Source organism: Limulus polyphemus, unplaced genomic scaffold (assembly GCF_000517525.1).
Source record: "Limulus polyphemus unplaced genomic scaffold, Limulus_polyphemus-2.1.2 Scaffold1091, whole genome shotgun sequence".
In the NCBI taxonomy this organism is placed as follows: Eukaryota; Metazoa; Arthropoda; class Merostomata; order Xiphosura; family Limulidae; genus Limulus; species Limulus polyphemus.
This window is the reverse complement of record NW_013666701.1, coordinates 76794-97400: the sequence shown is the minus strand read 5'-3', so window position 1 is coordinate 97400 and position 20607 is coordinate 76794. Positions and strand designations below refer to the sequence as shown.

The window sequence follows — 20607 nt, the reverse complement described above, 5'->3', positions numbered from 1 at the left end:
TATACATATATAGCTTTTTTTATGGGAATGTAGTCAATGTATAGGTCTTTAGTACTTTACACTCGTGAATTATTTATTTGGTATTCTCAGCTTAATCTTTAGTAGTTACATGTAGGTGAAATTATAAAATAGGTATTGTCAAATGTTGATGAGAATCTTTAATCTTTGAAAGCTCTCTCCAACAAAAAAATTAAATATGCAATTATTTTTCATGCTTAAACTAAACACTGTGAAGTAAAAAAAAATTAATTAATTTCAAGCTTATAACGTTTCTATGAAATTTTATTTGTTGATGTAACAATATAAAATCACTGCTTGTGTTGACTGTTTCAAATTAAGAGTACAGAATTGTGAATTTGCTCTACAAGGACTAATGATACCTTCTGAACAGTTACAGTAACCTGTTTAATTAAACAAACAACATTAAACAGACCAATACTTATCTATTTAATTTCTTAGATAGTTCAAAAGTTACATATGAGAGGAAAAAATACCTACAAATTATATGCAATTGGTGAAATATCTAATCGTCCAAACATACATGTATAACTGTAAGTCTAAAAATGAAAGCTGATTTTTTTTTATTCAGTATACACTAGTAATACAAAATAAAGAGACATAATCAGCAATGCATCAAACTGACATGTTCTTACAAACATATTACTTTAACACCACATTTTATGGAGAACCTCAGATGCAACATGTGATACAAATTACTTGTATTAAGAATAGACGAAAGCATCAAATCCATAGTGGTCTCTAACATTAACAACTGAAATTTATGCACAACTATACATAAAAGTAATTCAATAATCAAAACAGTCTCCTACAGTTCCATATTAAATTAACCACCAAACAATATGGCTAACAACTGTTACAGCCAAAATATCTATTATATAGAAGTCATTCCTAATGGTACTCACATTTTTACAAACAAAATTTTTAGCACACTTTTTAAAGCTCACATTTAATTTGACGAACACATTTTAAACATCGCGTTAAGATATTTAGTTCGTGTTTTGTTTTGCTCATATGTTTGTTATCTGCTATATGAATGTTGGTATCAAGTATCCTTATTCAATTCTGAACACAAAGTATGAATGTACATGACAAGCAATGCCATTTAATTTATATATTGAATTCTTATAGTAAACGAGTTTTTCCGTAGTTTCTGAGTTAACTAATCCTTACACAAAAACAAGCAGCATGGGCACATAAAGAAGGATAACTAAAGAAGATTTGTGTTCTTCTTAACTTATAAAATTACCTCGTCAAAACTTAATTTTTGGTTACATCTCATATTTGATAGCTGGTAAATAAATCTAATTACTCTTTCAAATTTACAATGATACAAAAAAAATACACTTGGATTAGATTTCAAATGCTTGAATCAAGATTTTTATAGCTGAATGAAATAAAGCAATCATTACCTGTCAAAATATCTAAACCATACGTTATCTCCTTTAAACAACTCTAAGCTTTCTTTTTCAGTAAAAAAACAACACAATACATTTCACTATTTCATTTTCTTCCCCTTCATGGAAGAAAAAATGGTTTAACACCAATATTACCACTAAACAAAACATTTGAAGGTAATGGTGGTGGGAAGTTCTTAATTATCTCAAAAGGTGGTGGAAATATCGGAGTTATCTGTTGAACAGAGGTTGATGTTGTTGAATTCGATGTGTTTACTGGAACTGGGTTTGTGTTCTGGGATACTTGTATATTTTGGGTGGTAATATTTGAGCTTATGCTTTGAGAATGAAGTGCAGGAGTAATCCAGGGGCTTGAAGTGATCTGAGTGGATGGTAAATTCTGTGAAGAGATAGACATTCCACTTGGTGTATTTTGAAAATTCCAGCCATATGTTGTTTGAATATCTTTCCCACAGCTATTTTTGTCTTTCCTTTGCTTGGACTGTCCCATTTGGTAGTTTGACTGGACACACACCAACTGTTCTTTTGATGTATATTTAGGTATTTCAGAACTAGAAGGTTTAATGGTACGATATGATGGAACAGTAATATTTGGCAATGGAAATTTAGTAGCACCAGTAGGTATCTTTGATGCTTCGGAAAATAATCCAGAGCCCAAGTTCACATATGTTTTATACTTTTCATCAGACATTGCTGGTTTTCCATATGATAAGGGGATACTCAAATTTGAGGTTACTTCTGTAACTTTATTAATATGTGAAGTACCATAAGCATTTTGAGAGGTATTTCCTTCCCACCCGGACATGGTATTGTAAACAGAAGTTTGGTCTTCACTTAATCTGTCTTCTCTATGGACTATTTCACTAGAGCCTGAGTTATTACAATGCACATATCCTAAGTGCTGAAGAACACTAGCCAATCTTGCCTCAGAAATATCAGACACCCCTAATTTTGTCAAAACAGAAGCAACTTCCTCAGCAATTGACTCTCTGTATTCTTCACTAAAATCTTTCACTGATGCCTCAGTAGATACATTTTTCTGTTGAGAAGTATCCAAAAGCTTTTGAGGCAAATGATAATCTAGGGCTGTTAGAGGGAAAGAGGACTGTTTTTGAAGAGTTGAACCTAAGGAGATACAAGTATTGTTCTGAGAAAGATTGGTATTAAAAGTTCCTAAATTACTTGAATGACCAAAATTATTTCTATTTGGCAGTAACTCATATGATCTTAGTTTTTCTGGTACTGCAGTTTCACCTATTTCAGATGGTCTATTTCTTCCACAATCTTGTTGATTTTGGTATGGTAATTGCCACATCAAAGTATTTTGAGGAGCTACAGTATTCGTTTTGTTGTATATGTAGTTAACTCCACTCATGAAACCCGTATTATCACCTTCATTTGATGGCATCTTAGATGAAGCCTGAACTCCACTCTGACTTGATTTCACCATGTTATCAATCTGCAAGGGAAAGCCAGAAGTGGAATATGGAAAAAGACCATGTTCTTTTCTCTTTTTCATAAATTCTATCCACTTTTCTTTGCGAACTTCAGTTGTCATCATAGCTGGGTTATCTTTTTCTAAGCTCTCCTTCATCAATGAACTGGATGAAAATTCTTCTGCCTGTACAAGTCTGACACCATATCCATCCCGCCATTCTTCTGAATGTTTTCCTGACTGCTCTATCTGCAAATCTTCTCGTCCTGGTAGTATTCGCCAATCCCCTTTATCACTTTCCAAACCTGCAAAAAGAAAAAACAAATGATAAAATCAAATAAAGAATGCATTACTAATTAATATACAATTTTCTTTTGTACACAGAAGAAGCTTTTTTTTTTTTGTAAATGCAACATCACTACTGTTCATAAGGTGGTCAGATAAAAATGATCAAAATTTGCAATAATTTACCTATAATGCTTTTGCGTGTAACACCAAATGATTTTTATAATATAACTCTACAAAAGGAATACAAGACCCAAACTGAGATAAACATATGATTTGTTGGCCATCTAAATAAGCATATTTCATGAACACCATACAAGCTATAAAATAAGAAAGGTATCACAAGCAAGCCAAAGACCTGGGGAGGAAAACACTGCATAGCTCTGGATATGTGGAACATCTTGCTCATATGTGGTTTTAGTAGTAATCTTGAAGAACACAGATTCATTGCCACATGTCAAGTTCACTAATGTAATTCAATACCAATAACTAACACCTTAAGTCAATCTATTTGTGTTAAGGTAGAGGGTATTACTGTTCTAATATATTTCAGTAAAGTTCAATAGTGTTTTTATACACAGTTTTAAAATAAAAATACATTTTACTGTGTCTTGTTCTGTGACCTGCCCCAATACCTCTTATAAACAACACAATGGGAACCACAGCACTAATAGACTGGACTTTATCAAGAGTGCAAATAGCCAAATCTAAAATTTTATTCAAAAGTGGCTGAAACATCAAGACAATCAACATCAACTCACTTCAAGGCTGGAAAGAATACATATATTTTCTAAAAAAGATAAATTTGTGCAATTTTCCAAACATACAAAAAGTGTTTAAAATTTGATAATGTATAATTATGCAGTAGAAAATACCAGCCATACAAAAAATAGATAAAAGGATGTTGCCTTCATTATTTCCAATCAAGATAACACATCCACAAGTAAAATAACCCAACTGCATTTTAAAACAAGTTTAAAATATTCTTTTGAAAGCCTACTAGGATACACATTCAAAAAATGGAAAACAAAAGAAAAGGTTAAGTCTTGTAAAAAAAAAAAAACGTTTATTAGATGATGAACAAACTTCACTGTCCCATTTTTGCTACTTAAGGACTTGCAAATGAATTCACCAAACCATGAAAGTTAAAGCCAAACAATATAAAAGATTTACAACTATTGTCATCTGAACATACATTAAATCCAAGGTTGATAAACTGTTTTCAAAGATAGAAATGGTGCTTGGATTGATGCAAACTGCTAGTGGTGATAAGATCACACCAAAATTAAAATGGAGACAACACTGAACAGAACTATTTATTACATGTAGATTATTTGGAGAATACTAACTGTTACATTACAAGCTGAGAAAACCCTACTGCACTGAATGTAAACTATCTCACTTAGTAACAAATGCCAGGAGTGAAATGAAAAAAGACAAGGTCAACTTTGACTGACACGAGTTGAAGTTTGAAAATCATCTATATAGCAGGCCAACAAAACTTTTTATATGGTCTAATTTACAAATGTGAGAGATTGATGTTAAAGACCCCAAAACATGAACAATATCACTATATGTACTAACAGAGAAAGAAACCCGTTATGGCTCACTCTAGTCAACAGAATGAAATGTATTGTCTTTATGGATTCATTTAAACCAACTGACAACATTTTCTGTCCATGAAATAGATGTAGTAAAAGTTACAAAGCACTGCCTATAGTACAACCCAGATCACTAATTTGGAACCTTAATCTTTGCCTGAAACCTTGAAATTCTGGACACCTACATACAGCTATTGAAATAATGTTGGAGAGGATATGAAAACAACTTCTACTACTTCTCAGAGAATAATGTTATAATGTATCAACCACACTACATCTGGGAGTACAAAAGATAGAGAATAATATGTTATCTTTTGTACTCCCAGATGTAGTGTGGTTGACACATTATAACATATTCTTCTCTAGATGTGTCAACCACACTACATCTGGGAGTACAAAAGTTTGACAGTAAAAATTTCTAACCATTAACAAACAAATCTTTCCCTCAAACTGTGCGGAATAAATCACTGCAAAGGCACACAAATGCATCAAAAAGATGACTCAAGTATTAAAAAAAAAGTGCCAGATGAATGAAGTCCAAACTTTTTTCTTTTTTGTGAGACTTATCCTGTACTGATTCCTTTCTGTCAAAACTGCCAGTAGTAATTTCCTTAACCAACGTGGAACCGTTCTACCCACGTACAAAATCAGTGAATGAAAGTGAAAAGAACGACCCTAAAAATAACACTGTAGAAAACTATAGGAAAACCGCTTACAACAATATATCTCCTAGATCCAACATTACAATTAAGTGATGGACTGTTCTACAAAGTGGCTTCTGTCACATACCTTACTCATATCAGGAAGCTAAAGTAGTGTCTTATATACTGGTTGATTAGTTTTTTTACCATAAATATTGAAAGAATATGAAATCACTGCTAATGTGTAAAACCCTGGGAATAAAGAAAACTAGGACAATAGCAATCCATCAGGCAGAACAATCAGCCATTACATGGTTTATATAAATATTGGTTATTACAAAACTATATTTTTTTTAATTCCATTTTCAAACACATAAAGACAAGGCTTATTATCACATATTATGGATTTTTTACCTTTACTGCAGTCTTATGATTTATAAATGCATAAAATTCTGTAAATACTAGTTAAAATAAGGTGCTACAAAGTAAGTGCTCACAAAATCCAATGTACATTTCTGAATATTAAATGCCAAACATTCACTTAACATCTGTTGTCAAATAATTATGATGACGAAGTCTTATTCAGAACCACGGATTTACTCACTGTCACTTACTATTTGACTATGCCCATGTTGTTCTAATGTTCCAAGTGTTCCATTATCAGAAGTGGTGACACTGGTAGTTAGGAAGTTGCAAGAGAGTCTTCAAATGTCAGCATGTTTTTATCTTGAATAAAAACAGTTGCATGGATGGCCTACTGTTTTTCTATCACTGTCTCATGGAAAGTGCTTTTTAGATGTACTCTACAGTCAAATTACACAACATTTCAAAGTAGGGAATTCTCAATAATCTCTAAAAATTCAAGGACCTGGAATCACAACAATCTCAATCAAATACATATCTACCAAGCCCCCCATGAAGCACCAATGGACTTTTGTTCTGCTTAAACATGGTCTTGGCAGCCAATGTTAACATACAGTGGAAGGTCTGTGGAAAGTTGACCAAAAAGCCATAATCTAAAATATATCAAAATCATCCTTTGCAAATGTTCGTTACAATGGAAATTGTGGTGTCAGACAATAATCCATAATCATGGCCATCAGATGAAGCATAACATACAATAAAGGAAGTATGAATCTTATAAGGTGTGATTAATCCTCGTTATATCATACATATATATTAAGCATGTTCTTTATATCATACATATTAACCATGTCATTGATACTCTCCTTAAATCTGGCTACAAGAGACTGAAGTTAATGGATGACCAGATAAATGGTATGATGTAAAAACATACGAAACTGCATACCAACATGGTGATATGCTTTTAGCCATAAACTTCACCAAAATTAAGTCACTGTTAGCAAAATGAATCAGTAGAAATGAAAATCAACAACAATGTATCATATTTCAGAGTAGAGGCTTCAAGTCAAAGGATGTTCATCACAACTATTAACAGTCTAATGGCTATTAGGAAAAATAACTTTTACATATGTACTTAAATGTTCATGGAATTAGTCAAAGAAGAAGAGTTAAGACGAAAGGCGGAAAACTTTTGAAACATCGTCCCCTACATTTGTAGGTTTCTACAACAGGCAGTTGCTTTCCATTTGAAACTTAGATTTATTATGAATACTCTGCCTAAACAACCTATCAAAGATTAAGAAAAGTTAAAACTCAGTCTTACCTCAACATTAAATAGCTCTTTCCACATTTAGAATATGGGAAAGATTTCAAAGGATCAAAATAATGTACTATAAACACAAATGTCCAAAGTTGGCAATAGTCCTACAGATAATTATAGAATACCACGTAGGAGTGTTTCACCTTATCACGGATAACATAAATCAACCACCTGAAAAGACTTGGTCTGCCTGTGTACAAGTAAAAAAAGTATACCATGTAATTGATACATATTAACAACTTAGGAAGGAGCAGTGATTCACAGTAATATGCCTTATTGATATTTCATTAATGTTTTTCTTGTCAAAGTTTTAAATATAATTGGCATTTTATAGTAAAAGTAATATAAGATTAATTTTTCTAATTAAGTGTTATGTGTATAACTGCAGGACATGGTTGCAATATGCCTGTTTGTAGTTAAGCACAAAGCTACAAAATGGGCTACCTGTACTGTGCCCACTATGGGTAAAGAAACCTGGTTTTTTTCGTATTACAAGTCTGCAGACTTACCGCTTTGCCACTGGGGGGGGGCTGCAACACGTCATTATCTGATGTAATCAGGATCAGGGTAATATGTAGAGTACTATAAATTTGATTTTCCAAATATTTTTTGCCAAGTTCTGATATCTATTTGTAGTGCTGTTTTACACTGATGTGATATATTAATTAGTCTAGTTTTAGTAACTCTTGAGCTTTAATGTCATTAATACTTCAAGAATTACAATTAACACAAATTCTGGATTGAAAGCATTTAATTACAACTGTGCATGTCTTTATACACAGAATAATTATTCTTATCCTGCAAATTAAGTTTTCCAGAACTAGGCTAAAAATATTTATACATACCAATTTTTAAAAATTAATCTTCTAAAAAAAAAGAGAAAAGAATTTTACCATCATTCTCTTTTTTTTTTCTAAACTAGAATTTAAGGCCATGATGTTGAATGTTATTAGTATTTTGTTTTACTTTTCACACAAATAATGTATACACATGTAGCTAAACAATGTTACGATCTAACAAGGATAATAACAATCACATTATAAATCAGTTTATGATCAGTTCTGGTTTAAAATGCAATTTGACAAAGCAATTTAATGGGTTTGTCAAAAAAATATTCCTGCATTACAGTCTTATATCTTAAGTGTTTTTCTTTTGTAATACTGCAAGCTTACTTAAAATTTGAGCTTAAATTTCTGTTAAAATGACCAAAGAATAATAAATAAAAAAATACAAGTGACTCTCACGGTTGAAAAAGTGACTCTTGGTTGACAGACATATAAATAAGCAATGAGCACCAGACAAACTTACTGGCTCAGTGTCAATTTTTACGTTTTGAGCACACAACGAAATGTGTAAAGGTGAAGAAACCAAAGTACTATTTCAGCATTTTGTAGTATTAAAACCAACTGGAAATTTTAAAATTTATCTTGGAAAACAATCAATCAGTACCAAATACGTAACTACTAGTATACTTACATTTGTTATCAGTGTATATTTGTTTTGATCCACCAAATCTGTCAGAATTGATTTCATTCTTTGGATGATTAAAAATGTCTTGATAATAGGAAAATGTTGAATCACCCCAAAACTGCTCTCCAACTGGAAATTTAGGACTGCTTGACTTCATTTCTGGAACTGCAGATGTCTCCAATTCTTTTATGTTTGTATTCCACTTTGAACCAGTTCTGTGATTCTTGTTAACACTAGGGGTCCTAGATCTACTTCTTTTAGACTTAAAGTCATCTGAAGAGATCCAATAACTGCTATTTTTAGAAGTGGACTGTTGCCTGTCTCTGCTGAAACCTGTACTTCTTTCACCAGGTTTGGTTGGACTTCTGCTTCTTTTTCTCTTAATCACAAAATAATCATGGGAGTGTTCTCTTTTCATTGGAACATGCTGCTTATTTTTGTAATTTTCATTCCTTGTCATTTGCCTTGGTTTGATATTCTTTTTCCTTCCATCCTCTTCAAAGTGTTTACCGACATATTTTTGATCATCCCTATTCTTTTCAATTTTGATTCGATCATTTCTTATGGCTAAACTTGTACTTTTTTTCTGTTCATTCGGTTGAGCCAAACCACTTCTTGAAGTAGTCCCACTGTCCCCATCTTTGTCTTTCTTGAAATAATTTGTTCTAATCTTTTCTCTTTCTTCATCTCTTTTAGTCATACAACCATCTCTGTTTTGGGTTTCTTTATGCATCTCTTTTTTACTTAGAAGATTTCTTTTTTCTTCTTTATGTTGGTCTTGATTACTTTGTGAAGAAATATATTTTTGGTTCTTCCCAACATACAAAGCACCTGTGCTCTTATCTACCTTCTGATTTCTATTATATTGAGTTTCATTCTTCATCTTTTTATTTTCTGGTTCTTTATCACTTTGAGAGTTACTCCCCCTCTTTTTACCTTGCTGGTTTTTATCACTTTGAATAACACTCTTGTTTTTTTCTTTCAGAGATTGTATATCATTTTGAGAAGCAGTGTTGGTCTTCTCTTTCTGTTGGTCTTTATCACTTAAAGAAACTCCCTTTGACTGTTCTTTGTCAATTTGAGAAATGACCTTATTTTTCTCACTTGGCCATTTATAGTCACCTGGAGAATCATTCTTATTGTCTTGCTTGGACTGGTATCTATCACCACTAGAAACTTTCTGGGTTACTTGTCGATTTGTGTCACCACTGGAATCTTTCGTGATTGTCTGCATTTTATCATTTCTGTTACTTTTGCCACTTTCAGCTGAAGTTTTATATTTCTCTTCCTTTTCCTGGCTTTTGTCAGATGTAGACAGTTCTTTCCTCTTATCTTTTAGTGTACCTTTTTCACTTGGCTTGTCAACTTTGCTAACTGTTGGCATTTTTTTGGCACATTCTTGAATTTGAGAAGCTACATCATCCATTTTTTTATTTTCTGTAATACCCAACTGGATTTTTTCCTCTTTAACTTCAACTTCAGGTAGCCTCTGGATATTTCTGGTCTTAATGCTATTTTCAGCATCAGATTTGATCATTTTTGTTCCTATTTTTTCCCCTTCATTAGCTTCTGCAGTTTTTAGAGATTCAGAATCTCCCGAAGAACCTAAACTGGATGAGATGATTTTTTCTTTTAATCCTCTCAATCCAGAATTAGATTTTGTTTCTAGTTCTTCTTCTTCTTTAATACCAATATAATTGGTAGTTGATTCAGTTTTCTTATTCATTTCTTGAATATTAGAATTTGACATATTTTTCCATTCTTCTGTGGAACTAGTAGGTTTAGAATCTGGGGATGTTTTCATGTCATCTAAATCTTCCCTTTCTTTTTTATGTCTTGTAGACTCAGCAGATTTTGACTCATGCAAACTACTAGACAATGCAGAAGTTGTTGTTAAGCATGATCTTTTATATAATAGTACATCATCTGGCAATAAGATTTTCTCATTTTCTGAATAATGTGGGCCTTCTTCAATAACCATCCGAATATCATTTTTGTGTTTTTGGAAGTAACGGAGAGTTGTTATATGCATTTTCTGCCTTCCAAAACACTTTTCCAGTTGTAAACAAAGACCATTTAATGCTTTAACAAACTTCTGCTTCCAATTCTTTGTTTTTGCAACAGGAAATCTCTCTCCATAGTTCGGCAAATGTTTCACCTATAATGGTTAGAGGTGAATATATTTGTCATCAACTGAGCAAAAAGTGGCATAATTGTTTTGCTTAAAAAATAAGATCTGAATTATAAAACAAATTCAAACCACAATGAAAACAAGTTCAAATTTTACCAACATGACAGTTGTGTAAAAAACAAAACCATTTTAAAAAGCTGTATATGCTCTGCATATTTTTGCCTTCAAGTGGCACCAAAAGAAAACAAGATCTAACTAAAATATAAACAAAATATGTATGTACATGGATTATATCATCAACAGTTTTTTTTCTAAAGAAATAAATGCAATATAATATGAAATTTTTGCAAGTGGCAACAACAAACAAGTAAAAAATAATATTATAATTACATATAACATCCATAACATGTCTATAAAAAATTCAGCATTATATCTAAAAAATTTCAGCCACACACACACACAAGCAGAATGTTACGATAAAAGTCAAACTACTAAATAAACAAATACCATATAGCAAGTAAAATCTAATGAGAAAATGAAAGGTAGTTCAAAGAATGTAGATAATGTAGCTATCTTAGGATTCATTGTAACCGAGTTATAAAAAATACATACTAACTCTTAACCAATACAAAAATTCTAGTAGCAAAAGACATTATATATTTCTCTCAAAAAAAAAAAAAGTGCTTGAAACAAATGTTACATTATTAAACAATTTTAATCCAAGTGCATCGTATAATGCTAGTTATATGTTTGAAATTAAGTTTACAAATATGTCTGCTAAAAGATACATTCTAATGTTAATATGATTCTGCATACCTATCAATCGCTCATAAAACTTTCTGATGAAAAACAATATGAATATTAAAGTATTACTTTTTACATAAATTTCAAAATGTCCCAGGATCTTCTCAAAGTGAAATACATGTACGGAGGTAATCTTGGTATAATGCACACTATAGTATAGGATATCTGCATTACACTATAATTTCAATTTTTATTAATCTGCAGCCCACCAGTAGCTTCCATGTACTCTCTCTACTTTAGCTAATTTGACACAAGACCCAAAAACAGGAGTTGAATCCTTGGACATCACGCCATCCAGCTTTTTTTCTATATTTCAATAAATGATTTACCAAGAGTTTGGAAAAATCAAGACTTACTGCTCTGAACTATTGTAAGAAAATTTTACATTTTCTTATTCTTTAACAAATTATGTTTTTGTTTCTGGGTGGATATTACCAGTGTTGTTCAGACCCTAACTTAACAACTGGGCATGAATGGCTTCTTATAGAATTCCTGTGGACAATGTATTACCCCAGGAAGCTGTCTTCCACATAGGTATGGCCATTTCCAGTCTGTACTGAGTGTGCCTACTTCTGTTCAACATTCCTCTGAAACTGATAACATTAAAAAGCCATCCAAACTCACTCTAGTTCAACTCCAATGACAGAGGATGCCCAAAATTGGTTTGTTTTATAGTCTTCATAGCTTGTTGATCAGCTTGGACATTCAGTTCACTTACCTTTATGTTCCTAGTTATACTGCACCCAAAGTTTTCCATATTTGTGTAAATAGTGCTTGTATGGTATGAAACTTCTGGTGCAGGTTCATTGTGTCTAGTTATGGAGAGTGTATTGATAACCATAAGTCGTATCTTACTTTGGTCCCAAGAGTGATCCCATCTGGATGTATTAATCAAGTGGAGGAGGGGTTAGTACAAACCCCCTCCCCATCAAGTTTGGTTACCTGGTTCTTATCAGAAAAGCAGTTTTCTAAACAACTGCTTTAATCTGGATAAGATTATCATTCTCTGAGGACTTAAACCTAGAGAAAGAGGTTAGGCCTAATTACACCTTCAGTGGAACCACAATGACAATAGTCTTTCTAAGGACCCCTCCACTAACTGGCTGTCTCTCCAAGTCCTACCACTACTTTTGAATTCCAATGGTGGCTGGACAAGGGTTTCATCACCTTCAGAATACTTATCTTGGCTCTTTTCTCAGCTTCTATGTTTGCGGAAACTTCTCTTACAGCTGGATGCTGTTCTTTGGCTCAAGCAGACGCTAACATTTGCTGTTGGTCTAATTACCTTTGTTTCTCTGCTATATCAGTTTTCTGTTGCACAACCTCTGACATCCAACTAAGCAAAAGCATTTGGTTATAGATTACAGCTGAACTTCTGGCACTACCATATCAGTTTGAAATTCAGAAGAACCGAATTTCCTGCAACAAGTCAATAATCTTCATATGTTGAAAATATTCTGTCAATCACCTATGTATCGTCCACGTTGGATCAGGTGGCTGACATCTTCTATTTTCTGCTCAAGAAGCATGCCCTTTCTTTATCTAACAACATTTTTGGTTTATTGTGTGGCTCAGTAGAACTTTTCACGGCTTTTCCTACATGACACTTTCTCATGTCACGGAACTTTTTTCTGATATGCAAAGCTCATCCGTCTTTTTGAACCTCAGGCTAAAACTAATTTCAATTTCTTCTCTAATGACATTTTCTTTACTACCCTGAGCACTGTCACTTGAATTCCTATACCACGGTTGTTTTTCTTTCCTTGTTCAGTGGTGGTCACCTCTTCTTATATACTGGTTACTCCTTCCTCCTTACGTGATAGCTGCTGTCTCTCCTACTACTATCCTTCTGAAATTCTACTTGCTTTATAAAGAATATTTGAAAAAAGTTAAGAAAATTTGAGTTCCAAAGTTTATTTTTTCTCTATTTTAATATATGTTTATATGATATAAAAATATCTTATAGGGCTCCCATTTAATCTTAACTTTTCTCAACTATATTCAACAACGAGGCCGAGACTTGATGGAAATACACACATTACTGTGCACTGTCCATCACGTGCAATGCCATCCATACTGATCCATTTCATTTTTGTTTAATTGTTATGGGTTTTCACCACCATTGCACTGACATTTCAACATGGATTCTGAGTGAATAGCTATGTTCTCCTGTTTGGAATGATTATTCATCGACTCTTGCTTCAGCTTTTCAAAATATTTTCTATTACCCCTCACTAAGTGAAACATTTGTCTCTGTTCATTCTCCTGCAATTAAAGGATTTTATTATTTTTCCTTTCATCTGCAGAATCTAAACTGACAGCGGCTGCTCTGTTAGCCAATTAGTCTAGTCTAGAATGTTCATTTTAATCTTGCTGAGGATGTGCAGTGAACTTTTCCCATTACATGGTGTAAAATATATTTCTTTGCTAAAAAAGAAAGAGGGAATAGTACCTAGATATTATGTTTTTTTTTATTGTATGGGATAAACTCATTTTTTCTACCTATTTGCTTAGGTAGAGAACCTGTAAATATATTTCTTTTCTTGAGGTGAGATTATTCAGCATGTCTCCTATTCAACTCTGTTGTTTCTTCCTCATTGCTAATCTGGGGAGTCTGGCATGTTGTGATGCAAAAGATGTGTGCTTGAATGTCATATTTTTCATACCAAATATGTTTTAAAATATTACATGAAGAAAATACATTTTAATTTTTAATTCCTAATCTACGTATCGGTCCTCCTTCCTCTCTCACATACATAACTGATCTTATAAGATGTAAATGATATTTTGGGGAGTTTGTGATCAAGGAAGACATGAGAATCACGGCCAGAGCATATGGAAGATCCTGATAGACTATTCAAAAATTGTCAGCATATTAATGCATGAACTTCATAAAAAGGTACCAAAAGTAACCTAGTAAATAATTCGACTTGTGATCGACCATAGATCATTTTAAATTATTATGAAAGAATGGAAAAATTGATCAGTAGGTGAGATTGCACATCATTCTGCAAGGGATCATTATTTATAATAACATGAAATACAGTAGTAAATAACATCAAATGTTGCACGTAAAATAAAAAACCTTACTCCAAGTGCTAGTACAACATTTAATGATCCTCTTTATTATAATAACCTATAAAGAATTCAACTGCTATTGTAAGTGTTCATTCTTCAGGATATAAGAAACAAGCACTGATGGTCAAACAATTCATTGTCCTGCTTCGGTGTCCACTGGGCATACATTTTTAATTATAGTAAACAAGTTCCACACACACATTACGCTAATACAGCCTATCAAAAATTTTTGACAGAACACTAACCACACTTTTAAGTTTATGACAGTTTTGTTCTAAAAAACAGACATATTAATTAAGTTTAAACAGACTTGCTTTAAACATACAGTATAGTTGAATCAGCACATATGCACATAAAATGAACATGACACACAATTCACAAGCATGTGCCATTATGACACAATATTCTTTCATTTACTTAAAAAATATATTTTATACTGAATGTGCTAAACTCAGCATTTTGTTATGAATTTGTCATATGTGAAGTCAAAAGATTCTTCCAAACTGTAATCGACAGCAAATTCCACTAAGGCATGACATAATATGATTAGGCAGGCCCATTCTTCTTTAAATTGCACTGCTTGTAGTCATATGACTACACGCCTCCTTGGTAGAATATGGAATAACACTCAAAGTTAAATCCACACTTATAAACAACCAACTGAAGTGCACTGACCAAATCTTTATATGGAAATGAATTCATGTCAGTATTTATAAAAAAAAAAATATGAAAATACAGAAGTCATAGATAACACAAGATGTTCACTGTGAGTAAAATTTATGTTGAGAGCACAGATACAACGGTTATACGTAACAGCTCAAATGAGCGTTATACCTTTTACAATCAATAACAATAAATGTTACAGAAACAGAAGTAGCTAACAAATAAGATATTGTAATATTTGGCAATCTTGTAAGTACTATTATTCTGTTAAAAGCAGGATTGTCAACTTTTTCATTGGCCATTTCACGTCTTCTCTGTGAACTTTCAAAAACAGTGCACAAAATTGTAAAAAGCTTCTACAAGTAGCATAATATTATATAACAGACCATGCTTAATGCTTCTACCTACACTTAAGATTCTGACATATACAATTACTAAAACTATTATCTATTTTAATATTTTTTTTAATGGTAATTTTAGTGAAAAACATTTTAATGTAATTTTAATCCATAACAAATGCTGGTCACAAGTACCATAACTGTATGTGGGCTCAGTCATTTTGACCAACCTCGTAACCACAATGTAACCATGAAACTATACCTACTATAACTCTGAATGTGCTAAATGTATCTTCACAAAATTTGGCAAGCTTGTAGTAAAGGTTACAAATAATATTTTTTTTTAAGTAGTTTTACTAAAGATTTGTGTGTGAATTTACAAAGTATTTACTGAGTTGGTATAAGTGAAATGTGGTTTTCATGCTGAGAAAAAACTTTTCATCTTACAGTTTATTTTATTTCCATAATTTCTAGAACCTCTTATATTAATATAGGTTGATGTTTTTTCTATAAAACTTCATATGTCATTGCTTATTTTCTCTACCCTACGATTAACTGCACTGTAAATATTAACTCTCTCAATACAGGCTCGGTCAATTTGACCGACCACGTGACATCTTTGTACTCATTTAAAGTCTTTATAGATTTAATACTTATAACTTTCAATATAGTGTGTATATCTTCCCAAAATTTGGCAGTCTTTCGATTAATATTATAAGTGTTTCACATAAAAAATCATATTTTTTAGTGAAGTATTTTTAATAAAATAAAATAAAGATTTGTCTGTGGAAATATTAAGTATTTGTTTTGAATAGTCCGTGTGCAAAGCAATTTTCATGTTAAAATAAAACAAAACTACTCCTCATTTCAAAAATCTCAAATTTCCTTTGTGTAATCTCTAAAACCTCCTAAATGCATGTCAAACATTCTTTTTCAGTATAACGGAAATAATGCTAGTACTCTGAGTGAAATTGACATTTAACCTTTCAGAACACAAAGTTATACCATACATCATTTGATAGATGAAAACCTTGACTTTCTATTGGTTATAGGTAATATATAATTAAACGTAAGAGAGAACTATTAACAAATCCTGAAAGAGGATGTGGCAGGTGGGTGTGGCAGGAGAGTTTGATTTTCTATTTCATAGCTCTATAACCAAACAAAATTGAAGACTACAAGTATTATGGTTTGTATGAGCAATAATGATTTTATAGATAGTAATTTATGTTTAATTTCATACTTTTTCAAGGGGTGGTGGATAAAATAGGGATGATGATATGCTAAGAGAAAATGTGTCACATGGGTCACACTAGTGGAAATTCAGGATTTTTTTAAATACTGCCTTGTATAGAATTAAGAACTTAAAACATGGATTATTATCTAAGATTTTATACTATTCTAATTGGTATAACATAAACAAAAAGTAGTTTAATAAAATTTTGAATGTAAGATACTAAAACCTTGTGTCATGCACAGTAAAGGATACCCATGGCAATAGGGTTAAATAAAATCAAAAATACTTTTTCTTCTAAATTAACTGCAGATGTAACAGACAATTAAAATCACTTACCTTAAGAGCTTTAAGCCTCTTTACTTTTCACTACTACTTTCATTTAATTTTCATTTACTGTTCTTTAACTGTGTCTAACTACAATGATGAGCAATATACAACCCAGCAGGAGTGCAGAGAGTTTAGGGTAAACAAAAGTTTCAGGTTAAAGTTTTGTTTATGAATAAAACAAGTAATATATTATTAAAACCTTTTTAGTTATCAAAAACACTACATTTTGCTAGGCTTACATTGTATTGCTAGGTAGATACAACTTAATGATGTAACAAAACTGATACATGTTATAGTATCAAGTTTCAGGTTACATTACATAACATCTAATTCTGACTTATCAATATCTACAGCTTGTGTATTTAATTGGTAGAAACTGAAACCCATAAAAGAAAAGAAAAAACTCCAAAAAGGAGAATACAGAATGAAGAGGGTCACATGACACAGGGAAGTGAAAAATGAGAATCTATTTAAATATATCATCTTTAAATTAAAAAATTTCAATTACAAATTACAATTTAATGCTCTGTTGATATACACTGTTAAAAAAGTAGATTCATTAAATTTTGAATGTAACTCTGTAAAATCTTCATGACATGCACATTTTGATCCACCCCGACCCATATCCAGTGTGTTTAGAGGTGAACTAAAAAAAACTGACAATCATCACCTACATGTATTTGAATTCACTCTGTTTTTCACATTGATACCTTTATATTACTTTATCTAAGTAACAAGTAAAGTCAAAGTATAATCTTCTACGTTCAAAGCACCCAGTTTTAGGGTACCTGTATCCCTTATATACATGTATTTGAATTCACTCTGTTTTTCACATTGACACCTTTATATTACTTTATCTAAGTAACAAGTAAAGTCAAGGTATAATCTTCTACGTTCAAAGCACCCAGTTTTAGGGTACCTGTATCCCTTATAAACATCGAGAATCAATTTTAGGAGGAAAAACAAGTTAGAGTTTAAAATTTAAAAAAAAAACATAACACAAAAAGTGCTTTCTACCAGGATCAAATTAAAGAACACACATATAAGAAATGTAAAAACTGCATGTCCAAATGAGAAAATATAACTGCACACATAGAGGGCTGAGTCACAAAAAACATTGAGCCCAAAACAGCTTGGAAACCCTATTACTTATTCTTAGTAAGAAATGAAAAGTTCTTACAGTATAACAGATAAAACCCTATGGCAAGCAAAATTCTTTTCATCACCTAGATTTTAAGGTATTCTCTGACTCTGCAGGGGAATTAAAAAGTTTTTTTATTATCAGTACCTGGAAAAATATTCAAATATGAAGTCATCAAAAATAAGATAAATCCAAAACAAAATTTTCAAAACCATTAACAAAGAAAATGAAAATTAAATGGCTACTTTGCCAAACATGGAAATACTGAAACTTTTGATAGGAAAGATGGAAGAGAATTATATCATACATTACTCTATGCAGAAAGAAACATTACACAATCCACAAAGGAGTGACCAGCATGCACAATATAAAAAAAAACTGCAGTAGCCAACTACAGCAAGCCACTTTAAAAACAAAATGGTATATGGGTGGATATTCAATAGGTTAAAGTGAATGAGGAAAATTGAAAAACAAATAACAAAATCCCAAATTCACAGCCATGGAAAAAAGAACATTAAGTGAATACAACTTGGTGCTGTAATGACTAAATAGTAATTGCCTTCAACACAACTCCAGATATAGTCCTAATTAGGTCTAATATAATAAACATGGCAAGAACCACGAATTGATATCCTTAAGCATCATACTTCAGTCTCATGTGGACAAACATGCATAAACTAAAACTGTTAAACATACAAGAGAGTACAAATATAACTACATTAAATGCATTTCCTATTCTCTTATACATCAAGTTTTGTAAAATTTGATTATCAGCCACAAAATTATCTGTCATCTTCAAATGTAGTCTTGACAAGCAATTGTGCCATTTCTAGCAGCCAGTTGTTGTTGTTGTTTGTTATTAAGCACAAAGCTATACAAAAGGCAATCTGTGCTCTGCCCACCACGGGTATTGAAACCTGGTTTCTAGTAGTACAAGTCCACAGACCAGAGAGATGATATACCAATTACCATGGTAAAAGCCCTCAAAGTTTGTGTGTTGGCAAGTTCTACGTATATGTGTATATATATATATATATAATTCCATTTGCCAAGATGTAAATTATGTAACCCTTTGGACCCCAGTACCTTTTCACTTTTACAAGAACAAATTACATCAAGTTCAAAAAAACTCTCTCATCCTCCCCATCACAAAATACCCAAAAAATAAACTTATAACCAAAATGTTCAGGTTTAGAATTTTGTTTTGATGTATATTTATTAACATGTTTTGAGGGATAAAGTAATAAAAACCCAAATTTCTAACTTTAATTTAGATTTTAGACCCTCTTCCAATTACAATTTTTATTTGGGATGTAGAAATGTTTAAACTTCCTAACTGCAGAGATCAAAATTGTCAAAATACAAAAGAAAGTTGTGAATCTGTAGTTGTTGTACATGTTGTGCCTTTTTCTAGCTCAATTCCTATGAAAAGAGTTGGTGGTGTCAAAAACTAAAATGCAACTAACTGTATTTCCTGTTTTACAAGTTCCAAGCTTCTGATACTAAAAAAATCATTAATATATTGTTTGGAAGCTGGAGAATGTTTTCTTTCTCACAATCTATTTGTTTTAGTGCTCCCTTTCTTCCTTATATAGATTTATACAGGCTAATAAATGTGAAACCTTGCTTTCAGGTAAATAGTCATGGGCACATTACATAATGGCACAGCATATAGCTTTTTAATGTAGTGGTTTTTATTTCATGACTTGTAGTGTAAGTTTAAACTAATTTCAAAAATGTTCAAAGGTTATCATTTTATTCGTTTGAAATGCTCATGTTTGAGATACATTGACATTTATGTTTATTAATGTAAATACAAAATTGGCCAGTATAATGCCATCAAACTGGAAATGATTAATTCTATAAAATAATCAGAAAAATATGTAGATTGAGCTGGCAAATTTTAATAGTTACCTTATAAGTTATAATTTTGTTTACTGGACAAATCAAAACTTTAGTCAAACATTATGGCTGAGAGAAAAATGCTTCACTCATCAAAAATAAAACAAAAAAGTTCTAAATATTAAATACTGAAATTTTCTGACTAGTGATTTCTCTTTGGCTGATGAACAATAACACACCAGAAACCTAGTTTGAGTGAAGAAATTTCAAATGAAAACTTTAATGAATGTGGCTTCTATAGTTTTTTTCTGCTTCTGCAAACCATTAAGAATGCTATAAAGAATTGACTAAGGGGAATCCGAAACATTCAACACATACAGAATATTTATCTTTTGTATTTGTTTTTTTTTTTTGCTATGATACTTTCAAACAAGAAATTATTTTTAGAATCCCATTTAACCAGGAAATAGAAGTTGGAAATAAAATTATGAACG

The 20607-nt window shown here is 31.8% G+C and overlaps 1 protein-coding gene across 2 annotated transcripts in view; it reads right to left on the bottom strand.

Annotated features, from left to right (window-relative positions):
* Window positions 1–87: 87 nt before the first annotated feature.
* LOC106462090 overlaps window positions 88–20607 on the bottom strand; it is a 32425-nt gene continuing 11905 nt past the window's right edge. Inside the window, exons 6-7 of one of the 2 annotated variants that reach the window (XM_013921975.2) lie at window positions 8559–10710; window positions 88–3176 (exon numbers count right to left, since the gene is read on the bottom strand). In XM_013921975.2, the coding sequence (XP_013777429.1) occupies window positions 1537–3176; window positions 8559–10710 (3792 nt within the window). In that variant the 3' untranslated portion in view covers window positions 88–1536. The remainder of the gene's footprint in view (window positions 3177–8558; window positions 10711–20607) is intronic. The other variant, XM_022389230.1, reaches the window with a different exon arrangement.